This window comes from Neospora caninum, chromosome X (genome assembly GCF_000208865.1).
Source record: "Neospora caninum Liverpool complete genome, chromosome X".
Taxonomy (NCBI): Eukaryota; Apicomplexa; class Conoidasida; order Eucoccidiorida; family Sarcocystidae; genus Neospora; species Neospora caninum.
In genome coordinates, this window is record NC_018396.1 from 5,396,541 (window position 1) to 5,412,778 (window position 16,238).

The 16,238-nt window shown below is 59.6% G+C and overlaps 2 protein-coding genes across 2 annotated transcripts in view; both read left to right on the forward strand.

Moving 5' to 3' along the window:
- The window catches only part of NCLIV_051130 (DEHA2F08492p, related), a gene marked incomplete at both ends in the record, with an annotated part of 2,791 nt that extends 1,813 nt beyond the window's left edge, over window positions 1-978 (forward strand). The window contains 3 exons of the mRNA XM_003884667.1: window positions 72-151; window positions 533-628; window positions 901-978. Of these exons, the coding sequence (XP_003884716.1) occupies window positions 72-151; window positions 533-628; window positions 901-978 (254 nt within the window). The remainder of the gene's footprint in view (window positions 1-71; window positions 152-532; window positions 629-900) is intronic.
- Window positions 979-5,604: 4,626 nt separating this feature from the next.
- Window positions 5,605-15,064, forward strand: NCLIV_051140 (putative TLD domain-containing protein; the record flags this gene model as incomplete). The annotated part of the gene is made up of 6 exons (XM_003884668.1): window positions 5,605-5,623; window positions 6,512-12,222; window positions 12,610-12,711; window positions 13,451-13,625; window positions 14,388-14,514; window positions 14,923-15,064. 6 exons carry the CDS (start codon window positions 5,605-5,607, stop codon window positions 15,062-15,064), a joined length of 6,276 nt encoding a protein of 2,091 aa, XP_003884717.1.
- Between the last annotated feature and the right edge of the window lie 1,174 nt (window positions 15,065-16,238).

Consider the following 16,238-nt stretch of genomic DNA (forward strand, 5'->3'; position numbering starts at 1 on the left):
CCCCCCCCCCCCCAGTCGCTATCCGACCTGTTCCAAGAATTTTCTTTCTGTTTTCTTACAACGCGCTGCAGCGACTTCGATCGACGAGGCGCTGGCCGCGATGTCGCTGAGTGAAGGGGCGGATCGGCATCCGGAGAGGAGAATGAAGGCGGTAGGCCGAGTGAAGGGAAGCCCGACAGGGCGGAAGGGTGGATACTCTGCTGCCTGTTGTTAAGGCCCATATGAAGCGCAATCGCAGGAGCTACGAAAGCGCGTCGTATCCAAGGTGTAATCTGAGTCGTTTTGTGTAGCACGGCGAACTAAAGGTGCCTGTTGTCTGTTGCCTACGGGACTCCCCCGAGAGGCCAAAATATGTACGAACTCTTCGCAGCGCAGGTGCACGTCTTCGCATTTTTGTATCTTCACTTTATTTACATCTACACAGAGACGGCCCTGACGTGTGGCTGGCGCACGCGCAGGCATTTGGGAATTCGCTGTGGCGGGGCGGGTCCGTCAAACACGTCAGCCGAGTGTTTGCCTCTTTCCGTGTCAGGCCTACAAGGCCTACGAGGAAACGTGGTTACCGCGACTGAAGGCCGAGAATCCGTCTCTGAAGCGGTCTCAACTGATAGAGATGCTTTCCAAACAGGTGAGTCCGATTGTTTACACTGCCATAGGTGTGTAGATCTGACCCCATTGGTTGCGGTGCGTCTGGCCGACAGGCTGTCCTCAGGCATATCACTTTCGAGGGAGAAGTGTCTTGGCTGCTTCAGCACGGATCGTGTCATCTTTCCCAGTGACAAGGGGGCGACGCAGTTTGATCGCTTCCATGTGTCCCCGCGAGAGTTTCAAAGCGCCAGAGAGAGAAGAAGGATTTCACAGGTGTGATGCGTTTTTCTGGTGCTTTGCGTGCGTTTGCAGTGGAGGAAGGCACCAGAGAATCCAATGAACCAAGCCGCTTTGGCAGCAGCCTCGTCGCCGTCATCTGTGACGCCTTGATGCTTCCAAGGCTTTCGTTGTTTTCCTCGTTCTCGCAATTGCTTCACTTCTGCCCCCCTCTGTCTTGTCTAATTTCCTCCTCGTTTTCTCTCGCGCCTTCACTCCTGCCTGGTCGTCCCCTCACCCTCTGACATCTTCCTCGGGAGCGTGGTCGTCTTCTGCTCTCCCCCATTTCGTTTCGTCACTTCGCTGTTCTGCCGGGGAAACCGAAAGTTCTCGAGGGAGTGGACGGTCGTTTCCTTACCTTCACCCGAGATGCATGTGAACTCCGCGCGCCGCGTGATGCCTAAGACTGGAAAGAAACATTCAAAGCCTGTCGCGATGTCTTACTTATCCGATGAACGGACAGGGCGAGAGACGCAGGGCGTTACCTTGTTTGTCGCTGTTCTTCGCCAAGTCCTCGCTGACCCGCTGGCCGCTGGTTTCGAATCCGTTTGCCACAAAGGCCTTGAACGAGTCGGAAAACGCGAGTGTGGGGGCTATCCTGAGGAAACACCGACGCAGCTACACGCCTGTCGCTACACGCACCTAAAAGATTTCCGTGATTAAACGAGCAAGGGGATAGCCCCGACAGCGGTAGGGCTGAGAGGCACTCCGGATCAGCACCGGGATTCTGACCCGGTACGCGTTTCTTTACTCCGCGGCGAGAGAAGGGAAGGAGATGTCGTGGCAAGGCCTCATTGCCATCACGTCGTTTTCTCGGCTGGCCGGGGGGCTGCTGGAGAAGGGAGCATTCAGGCACCTTGCCACTCTCGAGGACTCTGCGTGAGCATTACACGTTCGTAAAATGTGCTAACAACGGTTTAAAGATAGTCTTGCCTAGGAAGACGGAGAGGAACTTCTTCGAAGCTGACGGTGTGGACTGTTCTGTTCGTCGTGGAAACGCGGAGACGGCTTTCAATCCCAATACTAGCCGTTTCAGGCGACACACACACGGAAACGCGTAGCACACAAAGTCCGAACTCAAATGCCACGTTGGCCGACGGGTTACTTTGGTTTTGCCGTTTGCTTCAGTCTGGCCATGCGAACTTTCGGCGAAACCCAGAAAACCAACACACTCCCCGAACCCCCGGCGGTTGGATCCCTGGTGCATCAGTGCACGGGTGCGTTTCTGATGAGCAGTCGAGGCCTGGCTGCGAGACTTCGTCTTCCCTTTCTTTTTGAGGGCAGACTCGCGGTGAGACAGGCAGAGAGGCGTTCCCGCAAAGGATCGTGGCGCAGCGACACCCGGCGACATGCGTCAGGATGTCGCCGATCCAACCTCGAGATTAGTTTTTCACGTGAATCAGAAAACGCGACTCTGCGGTGAGGGTAGGTTTCAAGGGGGAGTTTCGGTTCGCAACAAACGCTCGACAAAACTCGTCTCTCCGCAGCATCAACTGTTTGAGCGCGGCCACGTCAGTCGCTGGCAGATGCTGAGTTGGTTTCTATGCTTTGTACCAATCTATATTGGGGGTTCGGAAGTCGTTTTCCCCCTCTTCTGAACCTAGCTTGACGAGCGACGGAGTTGTTTAGAAAAAACTGCTACCTGGAAAAGTGGGCGTCGCGACAGAGGCGCGTTGCGAGGGGACCGTTGCACGTTGCGCCGTCTGACGGCTACCCCCAGCTCTACGCTTCAGGATGGGGAATTCGAGAGATCCCACTCGTGTGCAGTGCTCACTTTGACCTTACGGGCCCATTCATCTTGGGTGCATTTCACCGTTTCGTCGTTTTAAGCCAACATCTCTGGAAGCCTTCACGGATCGCAGGCGGCGGCATCAGGCAAGCTGCTGCCAGCGAAAGCGAGTGGAGTTACCAATCTTTGTCCTCTAAGGCATCTTCTGTCTGTCGGAGAGCCGTTCCACGTCGACTTGTGGAGAGAATCCCTCTCTTCTAGGTCGATTTTTTTTCTACGGCTTCTCCACCTGCTGTTCGGGGAGTAGAATGGCGGAGCAGGATATCCTTGAAGACTGAAACGAAGACCCATTCGTCAAAACATCGAATGAACCCTTCGAAAAACGCATGGTCACCGCTGTGCCAAGTCCACACACACACACACACACACACACACACACAGGGGTTCTGACCCTTGCAGGCCGTTTGCCGCGGGTACGCGGGAGACAGGGGGGTATGCGCCAGTGGACGCGACTGGGAGACCGAGTTTTTTCGCGTTTTTCTCCCTCTGTGGGCGGGACTGGGCTGTTTCTGTCTCGAGAGCTCGACTGTTACGGGTCGTGGTCACTAAACCGCCAGGTCATCCTCGAAGACACACGCCAGGAGAGAAATGCGACGGCACCTTTTCTCTATACTGGAGAGAAAATCTCTCGATGAGCACATGCACGTGTGATGTGAGTGCTCGCGTGGCCTCAAGCTATTTTAGAGCAGTGTCTCGTGATTGCGGTTGTTTTGAGAGGCCCAGCGTGCGAAGCGTGGGCTGACTCAAGGCGGCAACTGGGCATCCTCCATTCCCCTGCGCATGGCGGGCTTTCGCCTTGCGTGCCAAGCAGGGAAAGCTTGCCTGTCCGTAGACACCTCTTTCGTTCTCACGATTTATCTGTAGCTCCTCCTCCCACGGGACACACACGGAATCGAAGAGCTTGGCCTCTGATCCGCTTTTCGACGCCTCTCACGTTTTTGCAAACGCCGCGTGCGGGGCCGCGTTCTCGCAGGGAGTGCTGCGAGAACGCGCGAGTCCGAACTTTCATTCCGCTTTTAGCGTTCGGCGTCCACCGCTGCCGGCCAGCGGTGGACGCCGCAGCCGACCAAAAAAAGCGCCGTTTTCCCTTCTGTTCTTTCTCGCCTTTTCGGGCGGTCGAAAAAGAGATCTGCTGGAGCGCCGCTGTGCGAATTGTGACGCCGTGTTCACAAAGCGGACCCGCTGTTCAGCGAGCTCTTCTCCCGGCTGGTCACTTTCCTGGTCCAATGCCCAACGCCTTCGTCTTCGTTGTGTATGCGTTGTGTACGAGTCCGTGTCTGTCGCCTAATTCGGAAACCGTCCACTTCTTCCGCGAAAAAAGACAAAACTCTTGGGCGTTGCGCCGAGCGCAAAAACTGTAACGGGGTATCCGGTTTCGCTGACCGGCGTCGACGTGAGAAAGCGCCGTCTCTTCCCCCGCGGCGAGCGGTAGCGTCCACCATGAGAAAACAGGAAAGTTCGCGGAAAGAAAAAGAAGCTCGGGAGGGAGAAGACCGACGGTGACGGAAAAAGGCGCTCACGTGGCGCATATCCTAGGCCAACGTAGGTTCCGCTGGTAACTCTGCCCAGACGGACCGCGCTCTCTGGAGCATGACCGAAATGCGTTTTCAAACCGACATCCCTTTTATTTTCGGCCTTTTATCCAACGTGGACGGTCTTTTCTCTCGTCCGTTTGTTGTTGCGACCAATAAATCCCTTCATGTTTCCGTGTTTTCGGCCACTCCTGTGAAAACACCAGGCAGCACCGCTGGCCGTCCAGTTTGTCCCATTTGTCGTTGCCCATGCCCGTGGCGAGCCGCGCGTCGTCTTCCGTTTTCGATTTCTTTTCCAGGTTCTTCTTTACAGCGGCGCGCGACTCGCAGAAGCCGTCCGATTTCCTCAGGCTCACTTCTTCTCGCCTTCTGTCACCGCGGGACCAGGCGCGCGGCCTCCCAGGCGAGTACCAGTGATGTGTGATACACAGGCGGCCAAGCCTCCCTTTCTCTCCTCTCAGGCTTTTACCTCTCCTGCAGTCTCCAGTCAGCAACGCGCGCACACATCCAGTAGACCCCCAGGTTTTCCTGCGCTCTCGCGTTCTTTTTCCGTCCTTCTTGGCGCTTGTTTGTGCGGCCCCGCCCGACAGACCTCGCGTTCTGTAGGGGAGATCTCTGAGTTTTTCCCGGAGACAGCTCCTTTCAAGCGTCTCCGTTTCTCAGCCCCAAACTGTTACGCTGTTCTCTCGTGCAGAACCCGACCTTTTTTGCTGAGCGTCGTTCGCCGTTCAAAAAGGGATTTTGGTGATTGGTCCAGGTGTTTTTCGCCGTGCAAACGCGCCCACCCCCCTTTGTTGTGCTTTTCCGCGTCGCGGAAAAACTGCCGGAGGGGCCGAGCTCCGAGGTCTTCTTGACTTTCTGTGCTGTCGGCGTTGGTAGTTCTCCCTCCCCGACGCGTCTGCGTGTCTGTTTCTCAACAGTTGCGCAAAGACCGCTCAGTCAGCCTCTCCTCGGGCCGTGTCCTCTCTTCTGTGTCTCCACTCTCGCCTTCCGTCTTGTCTTGAGTCCCTTGAAACAGGACGCCCAGCTTGACTCGCACGCAATTGTTTTTCCGTCTTTCCTCTCCCCGATCGTTCCCTCCTCCCCGCCCGGAACCCTCCGTTCTCCCCACCGCTCTCGTCGTTCTCACGTCTGAGGAAGCAGCTGCTCATGCCTGCTCTCGCGTGAAGACGAGGCGCGAACCGAAAAGAATGGCGAGTAACAGAGTCACCGGGTTGCGTGTGTCGCTCGCCCGTCTTCCTCGCTGCGCCCTCTCTGCCGTCCATAGCGTCGGGTGTTGCTGAACGAACTTTTCCCGGGATCAGCGCGAGAACCCGAAAGGGACAGTTTCCGCGGAGTGGAGAGGCAAAGGAGAGGATCCCAGTCCACAAACTTCTTTCGCTGTTCCCGCTCCCTGCGTCACCCTGCACACCATTTTGAATGTTTGCGTTCCCGTGTGGTAGGCCGTCTGTCCCTACACCCGTGGGACAGTCCAGTTGACGTCCTTTGCTTCTCTCTTTTTATTCCGTTGCTGCGTCTCGTGCTCTTGGCAGTTTTCTTTGTGAGCCGCTTCCCCCGCTCTCCGCGCGTCCGTACACCGGTGCGCGTGAGCTTCGTCTTGTTTCCGCCGTCTCTACGGCGCGCGTCTCACTTTCGCTGCCTGTCGGCTTCCGGCTCGTTTTTGTCGTTTTTCGGTTCCTGATTGCACCGTGTTTTTGTCGCTGCCGATGCCCCCCTCTCTGTTGCCCGCGCTTGTTTCTGATGGATTCTCTCTGGGGCCCATCTCAGGGTACAGGCGCTCCCACAGGAAGGACTTCGGGTTGCCGCCAGGGGATCCCTGAGGCATGCCGGAAGACTTCGTTGCCTCTCCTTGCGATTGAAGACGTCACAGGGGGCAAGAGCCGCCGCCCGCTTTCTGGTCGTGCCGATTCAAACTCCTCGCTGTGTCCATGTGTGGCAAATCAGCCATCTCTGGCAGAGGAGGCCCAGTGTACATCTCGCTCGTCTGTTTCTACGCCGTCTTCTTGCGGTTTCCTCTCCTGTGATTCGCCTGCGGCAACTCGTGGGTCACCTTTTCGTTTTGTTCCCCTCGCTCCGCATGGCGCGGGATCTCGAGCTCGATCCTCTGTCACGGCTGGCCTCCTCGAGACCGCCGAGGAAGCGTCTCCTCCGTCGACAGCTTTCACTGAGAGTTCTTCCTTCGCTTCGTCTCCGTCTCTCTGCAGTTTGCACTTGTCTCCTGTCCGTTCTTCTTTTCTGAGCAGTTGTTTGCCTGCCTGGGCGCGCGACTCGTCCGAGACAGCCCCGTCCGTCCCTCGCTTTTCTCCACCTTCTTTCTCGTCCTCAGACCGCTTGACAGACACTGTCTCTGCGCCTCCCGAGGTTTGGTTCTCGGCGTCGCCACTCGTGGGCGCGTCGCCCCGTGGCGGGCGTCGCCCTCGCGCAGAAGCGACGTCTCCCCAGGGGACCGACGCGTCCGGGATCGCGGCGCAGCGGCGAGAAGAGCCGAACAAGGCTGCGTGCGCTGGGAAGCCCGACGCCGACCTCGCTGCCGCGTTCGCGGCTTCGCAGGCGAGTCTGCCGGTGTCTCCGTCGCCCCATGGAGGTCTGCAGGCCTTGTGCACGTCGCCGCTCCTGCCGGCGACGTCGCCTGTCTCCTCAATCTATTTGCAGTCGCCGCTCGTCTCGCTGCCTCCGCCGGCAGGGGCCGCGGCGGCGGCGGCGCTCGCTCTCGGGGCGTTCCCCGTCATTGCGCAGAGCACCGTGGACGGAGTCCTCCTCTTCCCGGCGTACGCGCCGCCGCCCTGGGTGCAGGTTTTCGAGCTCGGTCGCTGGCGGTTCGGCGACGCCGACGACCGCCAGGGTTGGACAACCAAGAACATGCGCTTCGTGCTGGAAAACCGACTGTACCCCTTCCCTGCGGGCGACGAGCCGGGGACGAGAACGAGCGGAACCGCTGGGAAGGCCAAGGAGGCGCTACAACTCGGCCCCGGAGCGACCGACGCGGCCGCCGACGCGACGCCTGCCGTGCGGCCCTCGGGCGTTCACGGAGAGCAGTTGCCGAGCGGCGCCAGCGGGGAGAACGTGGAGCCGAGCTCTCCTGCCCGCGACTCCACAGCGGCCGGATCTGCGCGCCCGGTCGTCGTCGTTGAGTACGGGGCCTCGCCGCCGAGTGCTGCGAGCCTCGAGGCGGCAGTCGCGGGGCTGCTCGAGTATTTCCACGGAGACAAGTCGGGCATAAGCGGTCTGCTGGGGGGCGAGCGGGAGCGTCGACACTCCTTCTCCGTCAGCCCGCGCCACACCGCCGCGCATGCAGGCGTCGGCGCGAGCCCCGTGGTGTCGGGTCTGTTCGCGCTCGGGAGTCCCCTCATGCGGCGCCGCAGCTCCAGCAACATCAGCGTCGTCCTCTCGGACCAGCGCGGCGAGGGCGGCGCGAGTGTGGGGGCGAGCGCGCCGCCGGCCTTCTTGTGCCCGAGCGCGGAGGTCGTGCACGGGGCGCTGAAGCTCGCCATCCGGTTCGGCGTGCCCGACGGGCTGAAGAAGACCGTCTGGCTCGTGGCGAACAACGCCTGGGAGTTCCTCAAGGGCCACGAACACCTCTACAAGAACGCGCTGCAGCAGACCTTTGGCGACAGGGTCCCTGCGACGCTCAAGGGAAAGTGTCCGACGTTTTCCGCGGGTGTCCTCGGGCTCCAGGAAGACATCTCCGGGAAGCAGACGCGGTTAAAGGACTTTGAGTTCGAGACGGACACACCCCTCGCGGCCTGGCGCGCCCGGATGGGCCCCAGCGAAGCCGAGGCGCCGACCGGTCGAGGCGAGTTCTTCGCCGATATCACCGAGTCGACTGCCGACCTCTTGAAGAGCTGGTTCGCCCCCACGCCGCGAACCGGCCCCACCGGCCGCGAGGGCGGCGCGGACGGGCCCTCTGGCGACGGGTCCGCCGGGTACCACTTTGCGACCGCGCCCGCCACGCCGCGCTGGCTGTCGCTGCTCAAGGGAAGGAGACAGAAAGTCGGGAGCAATCCTCTCGGCCAGACGATTCGGGACGACTTGAATTTCTGGCCGGCCCCGCCGAGTCCCTCCGCGGAGCAAAGTCTCCGCGGGTCGGGGAGTGCGGACGGCGCCGGAGACAGCGGCGCCGCCCTCGCCGGAGACAGCGGCGCCGCCCTCGCCAGAGACAGCGGCGTCGCGGGAGAGACATCCCGCGGGACCGCGGCCGGAGTCGCGCTGCTCCACGGCCTGGGCAGCTTCAAGAGCAGCGAGATGTACGGCGAGAGGGAGCGCGGCCTCGCGACGGAGACCAGAGATCGAGGCCGAGACCTCCAGAAGATCGACGAAGACCGAGCCCCGATGCACGTATCGGCGTCGCCCGGGGGCCCTCGGGGGCGCAGCGCCGGCTGCGAAGGCAACACGGATGGAACTGCGACGGGAGTGGAGGTCGGCGAGCCGGAGGCCGAAGACTCGGCGAGGATGGCGCACCAGCGGTCGCCGGCGTGGCACGGCCGCACGGAAGCCGATGTCGAGGCCTTGCAGCAGGCCAGGCAGCGGGGCCGGGATTTTTTGGTGGCGCGCAGCAAGCTGTTTCTCGACTACATGAAGACCCGGCCGGAACCGGCGAACGGGGACGACTCGTTCGACGTCGAGAAGCAGTCGTCGCTGGCGAAGGAGTTGTTTGGGCGCCGCGACAGCACCGAGGTCCAAGACTTTCGGCGGTACATGCGCGAGACCCACCATCGCCACATGCGGCACGCCGAGCGCATGCGGCGCGCTCGGGAGCGATCCAGAGAGCGCCTGACGAGCTCCTTCGCCCTCTCCTCGGTGTCCAACTACCTGGCGGCCACGGGCGACGCGCCAGGTCCGGCGCCGCGGCGCTTCAACACGGCCTCGTCGCTCGACTCGGCGGACTCCTTTGCGTTGCGCAGCCCGGCCGGCGCCTCGTGGACGCTGGACGGCGGCATGTCCCAAGACTCCATGGCCCTTAACGGGATGCGCGCCGCGTACTCGGACTACAACTTGCTCACGGCGCACGCGGCAGCTCGCCAGCAGCAGGCGGCGGCAGTGGCGGCGGCGCACCGGCAGCCGAGCCCGGAGAAGACCGGCAGGGCGGGTAGCAAGAAGAGGACCAAACTGAAGCTGCCTTGGATGGCTGCGGCCTGGCCCGAGGGCGTGAACAAGGGCCGAGCTGGCGAGCGGGAAGACGAGGCGCGCCTGGCTGAGACGCCCCGGACTGCCTTGGAGTCGGGTCATTTCGATGGTCCAGGGGGCGTGGACGGAGGCTTGGGCGAGCCTGCGAAGAGCGCGTGGGGCGCCGGTATGCACACCCCGGAGCGAGAGAAGAGGACGCTGTTTGGCCGGAAGAAGAAAGACTGCGGTCGGGGGAAATACCCAGTCTCGGCCGCCGAGCCGGCCGGAAGCGCCCAGGGAGACGGCGGGCCGGGGGAGGGCCCGACGCTGTGTCGAGCAGCCTCGTCCCCGACCTCTGCGCCACTCGGCTTCGATCCTCTGGTGAGCGTGGCCAAAGAGGCACCGCCGGCCGCTTCGCTCCCGAGTCGTCTCCCGTGGCGACGCAGCGGAACTGGCTCGGTCGAGGGCTACGGCGCGACGGGCTCGGGGGGAAAGCCCATTTCCGGCGGGTCTGGGCCGCTGGGCGGGAAGAAGCGAGACGCTCGGGGCGGCGCGAGCAAAAGCGGCGACCTGCGCGGCGCGGGCGGGAAGAGCGCCGCGTGGCTCGAAGTGCGACAGCCGCTGGGCTCTGCTCCGGCCTCGCAGGAGGAAGGCAAGGAGGTGGATGCCGCCATGGTTGCCAAGGACAAGGTCTGCCTGCCTGCGCCCGGTGCGGTGGACCGCCAAGAGGCTCACCCGGCCGCGCCAGGAGGCGTCTCGGCCGGAAGTGCGGACCGGGACGGGATGTCGCGCTGGGCACTCCAGCTGAGCAGCGGCGAGACCGAGGCGAGCAAGGCGGGCGCCCCGATGTCTCCGCAGGGGAAGCGAGACCCGTTTGCATGGAGCGAGAAGGACGAGAGAGACCGGTTGGCGGCCGGGACGGCGCTCGCGGCCGACCTCCGGGCGAGTGCGTACGCGTCCTCGGCGTTCTTGGACGCCCACCGCGCTGACGAGACCCCGGGGAAGAAGAAGAAGAATTTCGGTTTCTTCCGGCGACTGTTTTTCCACCCGAACCCCTTTGGCTACGCGAGTCGGCGCGTAACGACCGACGAGGCCGCCCCCGAGGGCGACAGAGAGCCTGCTGGCGCGAGGCGCGGGACACCGTCGCTCGCGGGAGCCCCGAACTCTTCGTTCGCCGCGGAAGCGTGGCCGAGGCGGGTCTCTGAGGCCGAGGAAGAGGGCGAGGCGAGCCGCGGCGAGGGCCCGGAGGCGGACACGCCCTCGCAGCTGTCGCTGGACGCAGGGGACGCCTCGGCGCGCGCCAGGAAGCCGGCGCAGTCGCGGCCCGGAAACGGGATTCTCGCGTCCTGCGCGTGCTGTTGCGCGGCCAATGCGGACGCCGGCCGGCCAGTTGGGCCTCCGTTGAGCGCGCAACTCGTGGCGCGTGAAGGCCCCAGCGAAATCTTGAGTCGCGGGTTTTCCCGAGTGATCCAGAAGAGTGGTGAACGCAGCGGATCTGAGACTACGGCCTGGCAAGGGAGCCTGCAGGGCGCGTCGCGCGAGCACGGGGAGAAGCGCGGCGACGGACCGGACGAGGCGGCGTTCGAGCTGCCGCCGTCTGCATGCTTCTGCCCGGGGGCGGACGGCCGACACGGGGTGGAGGGCGCACGTCTTTCCGCCTCGTCCACGCACTCGACGAGGCTCTGTCCCTCCGCGTCCGTTTCCTCGTTGGCGCTGCTGGGGCGCGCACCCTTGCACGGCCAGCCCTGCCGGGAGGGCTGGGCCTCGAGTCCTGCGAGTCCGACGGCGTTTCGGCGCCCCGCGGAGGCGGCGCGGTCGCCGAGTCGGTGGGGCGAGAGTGCTGCGGAGCCTGGCCGGTTGAAGAGCAAAGAGAAACCGGAGAAACGACACCGCCTCCTGATGGGGCTGCGGAGACACAAGAAGACTGGAGCGAAGACGGAAGGGCTCCCACAGCAGTTGCCGGCGGACGCGGACGGCCAGGTCTCTGCGTTCTCGACGGACCCGTGGGCGGCTCTGGGCGAGGCGCCCGCGGCGGAGGCGAGTCAGCAGACCCATCGTCTCCTTCCGCTGTCGCCGCTTTTGTCTGCCTGCGGCCCCCTGACGCATCCGCCGTCGCCCTCGTTCCATTCGGGCCTTGCGGGCGCGCTCGTCCCGACTTCGCCCCTCTGGCGGGCCATGCACCTTCCGGGCGCCGGCGCCGGGGCGCCCGACCACGGCGCGGAGTATCGGCGCCAGCTGAAGAAGGCGGACGTCTACGAGGTTGAAGACGTGACCGACTTTCACTTGCTGCTCACGGAGAAAGGCAAGGAGAAGGCACGGCGCCTGCTTTGGTGTCTGAACGCGCTGCACGGCGCAGTCGAGTTCTGCCCCGTTTTGCCGCCGCTGACCTGCGTGCTGCTGCTTTACTTTGACGAAGACGTCGCGTACGTGATTCTCCACTGCTTGCTGAAGAAGGCCGTGCAACGCGAACGAAGCAGCAACGACTCGCCGTTCATGCCCGTCAAGCGCAAAGACTTTGTCCGATTCGTCAAACTCATCACGGCCACGATCGCCCAGCGCCTGCCGCGCCTGTACACCCACCTGCGCTCGCTGACGATCGACGTCGCTGCCTGGGTCGCGCGCGGCGTCCAAGACGGTTTCGCTAGGATGCTGCCGTTCGACTTCGTCCTCCGGATCTACGGCGCGTTTTTGTTCGAGGGCGCAAATGTGTTCTTCAGACACTGCGTCGCCCTCCTCAAGCTCCTCGAGCCGTCGCTCCTGAACTGCACAGACCACGAAGCGGCGGAAGACGTCCTCTACAACTGCGGAGACGATCCCGCCGTCACGCTCCACGGCCTCTCCAAGACGGCCTTCCGTTACAAACTCCGCGTTGAAGTCCCCTTCCACAAGCAAACTGCTGAGTTCCCCACTCCGTACTTGATGACTACCCGCATGGTGAGAGACGGCGCCACGCAGACAGCCGTCGGAAAAAGCGGCGGGGTGAAGCGAGACCAGAGCGAGTCGTGGCCCCCACTCGAAAGCTGCCGAAAAAAACCGCAGAGAAGACGCGAGAGAAACCGAAATTTCACAGGTTCTTACAGTGCGCAGACAAAGACAGAGGGGACGGCGGGTTACAAAAGCGGCAAGAACGAGAGAAGCAGAGAAAAAGGGAAATAGAGACCAGCCGCGTGGCCGCGCATGTGCTTCGCCGTCGGCCGTCCACACGCTTTTATCCAGGTTTCTCGCCACTTTCTAGCCGTCCGTCTCTCGTCTGTGCTCGAGAGGCTTCTCGCCGTCCTTTTTCGCGACCGTGCATGCTGCCGTTGTGCCCTTCTCCTTCAGCGCCAGTTTCACCGCCCGCGTCTCCGCGACGAATCGCGAATTCTCCAACCCCAACACTGGGAAGCTATCTGGGGCTGGGTCCCTGAAACTGCCCGCATTCTCGTAAGTCAAACATCGGCCTTGCATGCGTCCAAATTGCTCCAGATCCTGCATGCAGAAACACAGGCGCACTGGACTTCATTTACACACATATGTTTGGGGACATATACTCTACTCCGTATAGACATCTATTCACATATATATATATATATATATATATATATGGATGTACGGGTATCAATATGACAGTATTTTTCCTTGGGACTGAGACGTGCTTTCCGTGTGGAGAGGGATAGGCAGAACCTGATCTCCACTGGAAGCATGCCTTCGTTTTTCCATTTCGGCATCGATTTGTGCCTTCATCGCATGTGCGCTTTTGCTCTACTCGTCGTGCGGTTTCTTCTCCCAGATGACTCTGCATATAGTTAGGTCTGTCTACATATATCCACACGTTTATATATATATATATATATGCAGTGGTATATGTGGTTGTATGTATGAGCGGTAGGGATAGCTTCCGACAGGCGGTTGTACTGTATGTATGTATGTATATGTATGTATATGTATGTATGTATGTATGTATATGTATGTATGTATATGTATGTATGTATACATATACGGATCGATATAAGGATATTGGGTGATGCCTTTTTTTTCTCTTCGATGGCGCGGCTTACCTGTGTCGCCGTGTCCATCGAACAATATTTGCGTTTCTGCACATACACGATGACGTGCTGGCGTCTTCTGTTTCAGGGGTTGCTTTAGACGTGTGCGTGTTGTGGGCCTTTGTTGCGGCATTTAGGTGCCGACGTTGGAGTATTCGAGCGACAGCCACGGAATGAGCATCACTGCCATGTTACAACGCCTCACACCCTTTTTGCGGTCTCCAATGCTCCTTGTCATCTCCACCCGGGAGGGGGGGATTCTCGGCTGCTTCAGTCCGTTTCCTTTCAGATACGACGCCAAAGCCGCCGCCAGTGAGCGAGAGAGACCACACGACCGATCGCAGAATTTCCCCTATTGGCTGCTTCCTGCACATCCCGATCTTTTTATCCTATTCTACCGTCATCTTCGTACTTCGATAGCCGTTTCTATGCATATAAATATGCATATATAATATATGTGTATATGTACGTATATATATGTTGGCATTACATCTCTGCCTCTGTCTCTGTCGTGGCAGATTTTAACAAAACCTTTCTGTATCTCGCTTCTTCCTCCGGCTGTTTATGCGTGGCGTTCGTCTGTTTCCACTACTCTTGACGTTTGTGGATATCTAGAGTGTGTTGCTGGATACGTCGGCGAAGCAGCTGCTGAAAAAGTGTGTTTTTTACGTGCAAGAATACACACGAGCGCGCGACACGTCTGCATGCGCCTAGTCTGCATGCGCCTAGTCTGCATGCGCCTAGTCTGCATGCGCCTAGTCGCCTGCTCTACAGAGAGAACTGGAGCTGTGTTGCAGCCCTTTCTCGGTTGGCTGTTCCGCCTGGAGGGACAAAACCCTTTCGAGTTCTCGTCAAACATCCAAAGTTGGAAATCCATTTCCGCCAGCCGTGCGTGCGTTCACCACTCTTTCTCTCTACTACGCAGGAAATATACATGCACACATACACACATCTCCGTATCTGTACAGATATCAATTTTTGTCGCTTTGTGTACAGCCCCGATGTGGATGTGTATATGCATGGTTTGTCTTTACTGTTCGGGTTTTTGGATGCATCCGTTCCCTGTTTTTGCAGGTGACGCTCCCTTGGATATTTCCTTCGTTTATCAGTTGCAGCCTGAAGAGCAGGCGTATTGGTGGACCGGTGCAAATCAGATCTTCATGAACGTCACGCACAAACATATCATCATTGGCGGCAACGAGTAAGCCCTGTCCATCTCGGTATGAGTGTGTATACGAACATAAATACATACATATATATACATATATGCATACACTTATATATACGGAAATCTGTGTATGTATCGATATGGATATGCGGTGTAAACAGAGATGCTCATATATATATATATATATATATATTTCCATACCTGTTTCTTCTCTCTCTCTGGTATACATGGGCCCCATTTCTTTTCCCGCACATGCAAGTCTACATATTTTATTTCGATGTATTGATCTGTATATGCTTTGTCTTCGGGGAGCATCGGCGTCTCCATCTCCACCCGCTTTGTCTGCGTTGAGGTTGGGCCGTGTTTTCGTCGGAGGGAGAACTCGAGAGCGTTTCTTTGCGAGGTTGAAAAAGACGCGGCGCGCTGGGCGTGTGTCTGCAGCATCGCAATCTTCATCGACGAGGACCTACGGAAAGGTCAGAGCAGGAAGTCTGCCTCTTTCGATTCGGCGAAGCTCGTGAAGGACGAGATGGGCGACTTCCTCATCTCCCTCCTCGAGATCTGGATCCTGCGCGAGGAATAGATCGGTAGTTCCTCGTTCCGCTGTTCTTGACGGTCGTGGGATTCGAAGACTGTCTTTGCTTTTCCGCGAGAGAATCTCGTGCGTCTGTGCCCCGTGCTAGTCCGGGATTTGCTTCATTCTCGCAGTCGGTCCCTTCGAGATCCGAGAACAAGGACACAAATGGAAAACGCGTCGAGGCGAGGAACAAGGAGGAGAAAGAGACGATAGAAGGAAGAGAAAGAGGCGATAAAAGGAAGAGGAAGGGACGAAGTGGAAAGCGGAGAAGCCGGAAAGGCCTCTTGTTTTTACAAAAACGGTCCTTTTCCGGGCGGCATTCTGCGGAGGAGGGAAGGTTTTTTGCGATTTCGAGGCGGGGTGTCGAACGAAGCCGCGCGAGAAACCGATTCAGCGTCTCTCGTCTTTCCGTGTGTGGACGGGAAAAGGAAATGGACGCGAAGACGGAGATCGCGCGGAAAACGGGCGTCTGAGGACTCGAGGTGGGAGACTGGAAGTTCCGCGTCGCGATCAGAGGGAAACCGGAAAAAAAACCTGCGTCTCTGTGAGAACGGGGGGAAAGGTTTGTTGCGAGTGTGCGTCCCGGTTCGCGACACTTCGCACCCGTTTGCTGTTTATGCTCTTGTCTCCCGGAACACAGACTGTCCAGCGAGACGCAAACCCAGGGAGTTGCGTGTTGCCCAGACTCAACGCAGGCAACAGGCAAATGCGAATGTGGAAAAAACCCGGAGCGCCAGGTCGCGAGGCCACGGCCAATCCAAAAAACCGCCCAGAGATTTCCGGAAGACCCAGAGACACCCTGGAACAGATACACGCGCACACAGAGCCAGGGCCTTTAAGCAACCTAGAGAGGCAGCCTCCCATATCCCCCGGTGACTCGTTGAATTCTAGGCTTTCTCTATTCAGCACTTCCGCATACTAAAAACATGCACTGGTACTCATATATTTATATTTATATATATATATATAGGGAGGTTTTCGTCTCTCGTGCGTTGGACGTCTGCGAATGTGCGGAAGGGCCGTCGCCCTAAGGAACTCGGGCTTTTCTCTGTGATGACTCAAGTGAAAGACTCTGACCGGTCCAAGCAGGCGTGTAGGAATCTAGTCGCGGTAGCAAACGGTTGTTTCCAGATTTGCCTGGCTTTCGCCTTTTGGTCCCCCGTAGGGATGTGCCTCGAAG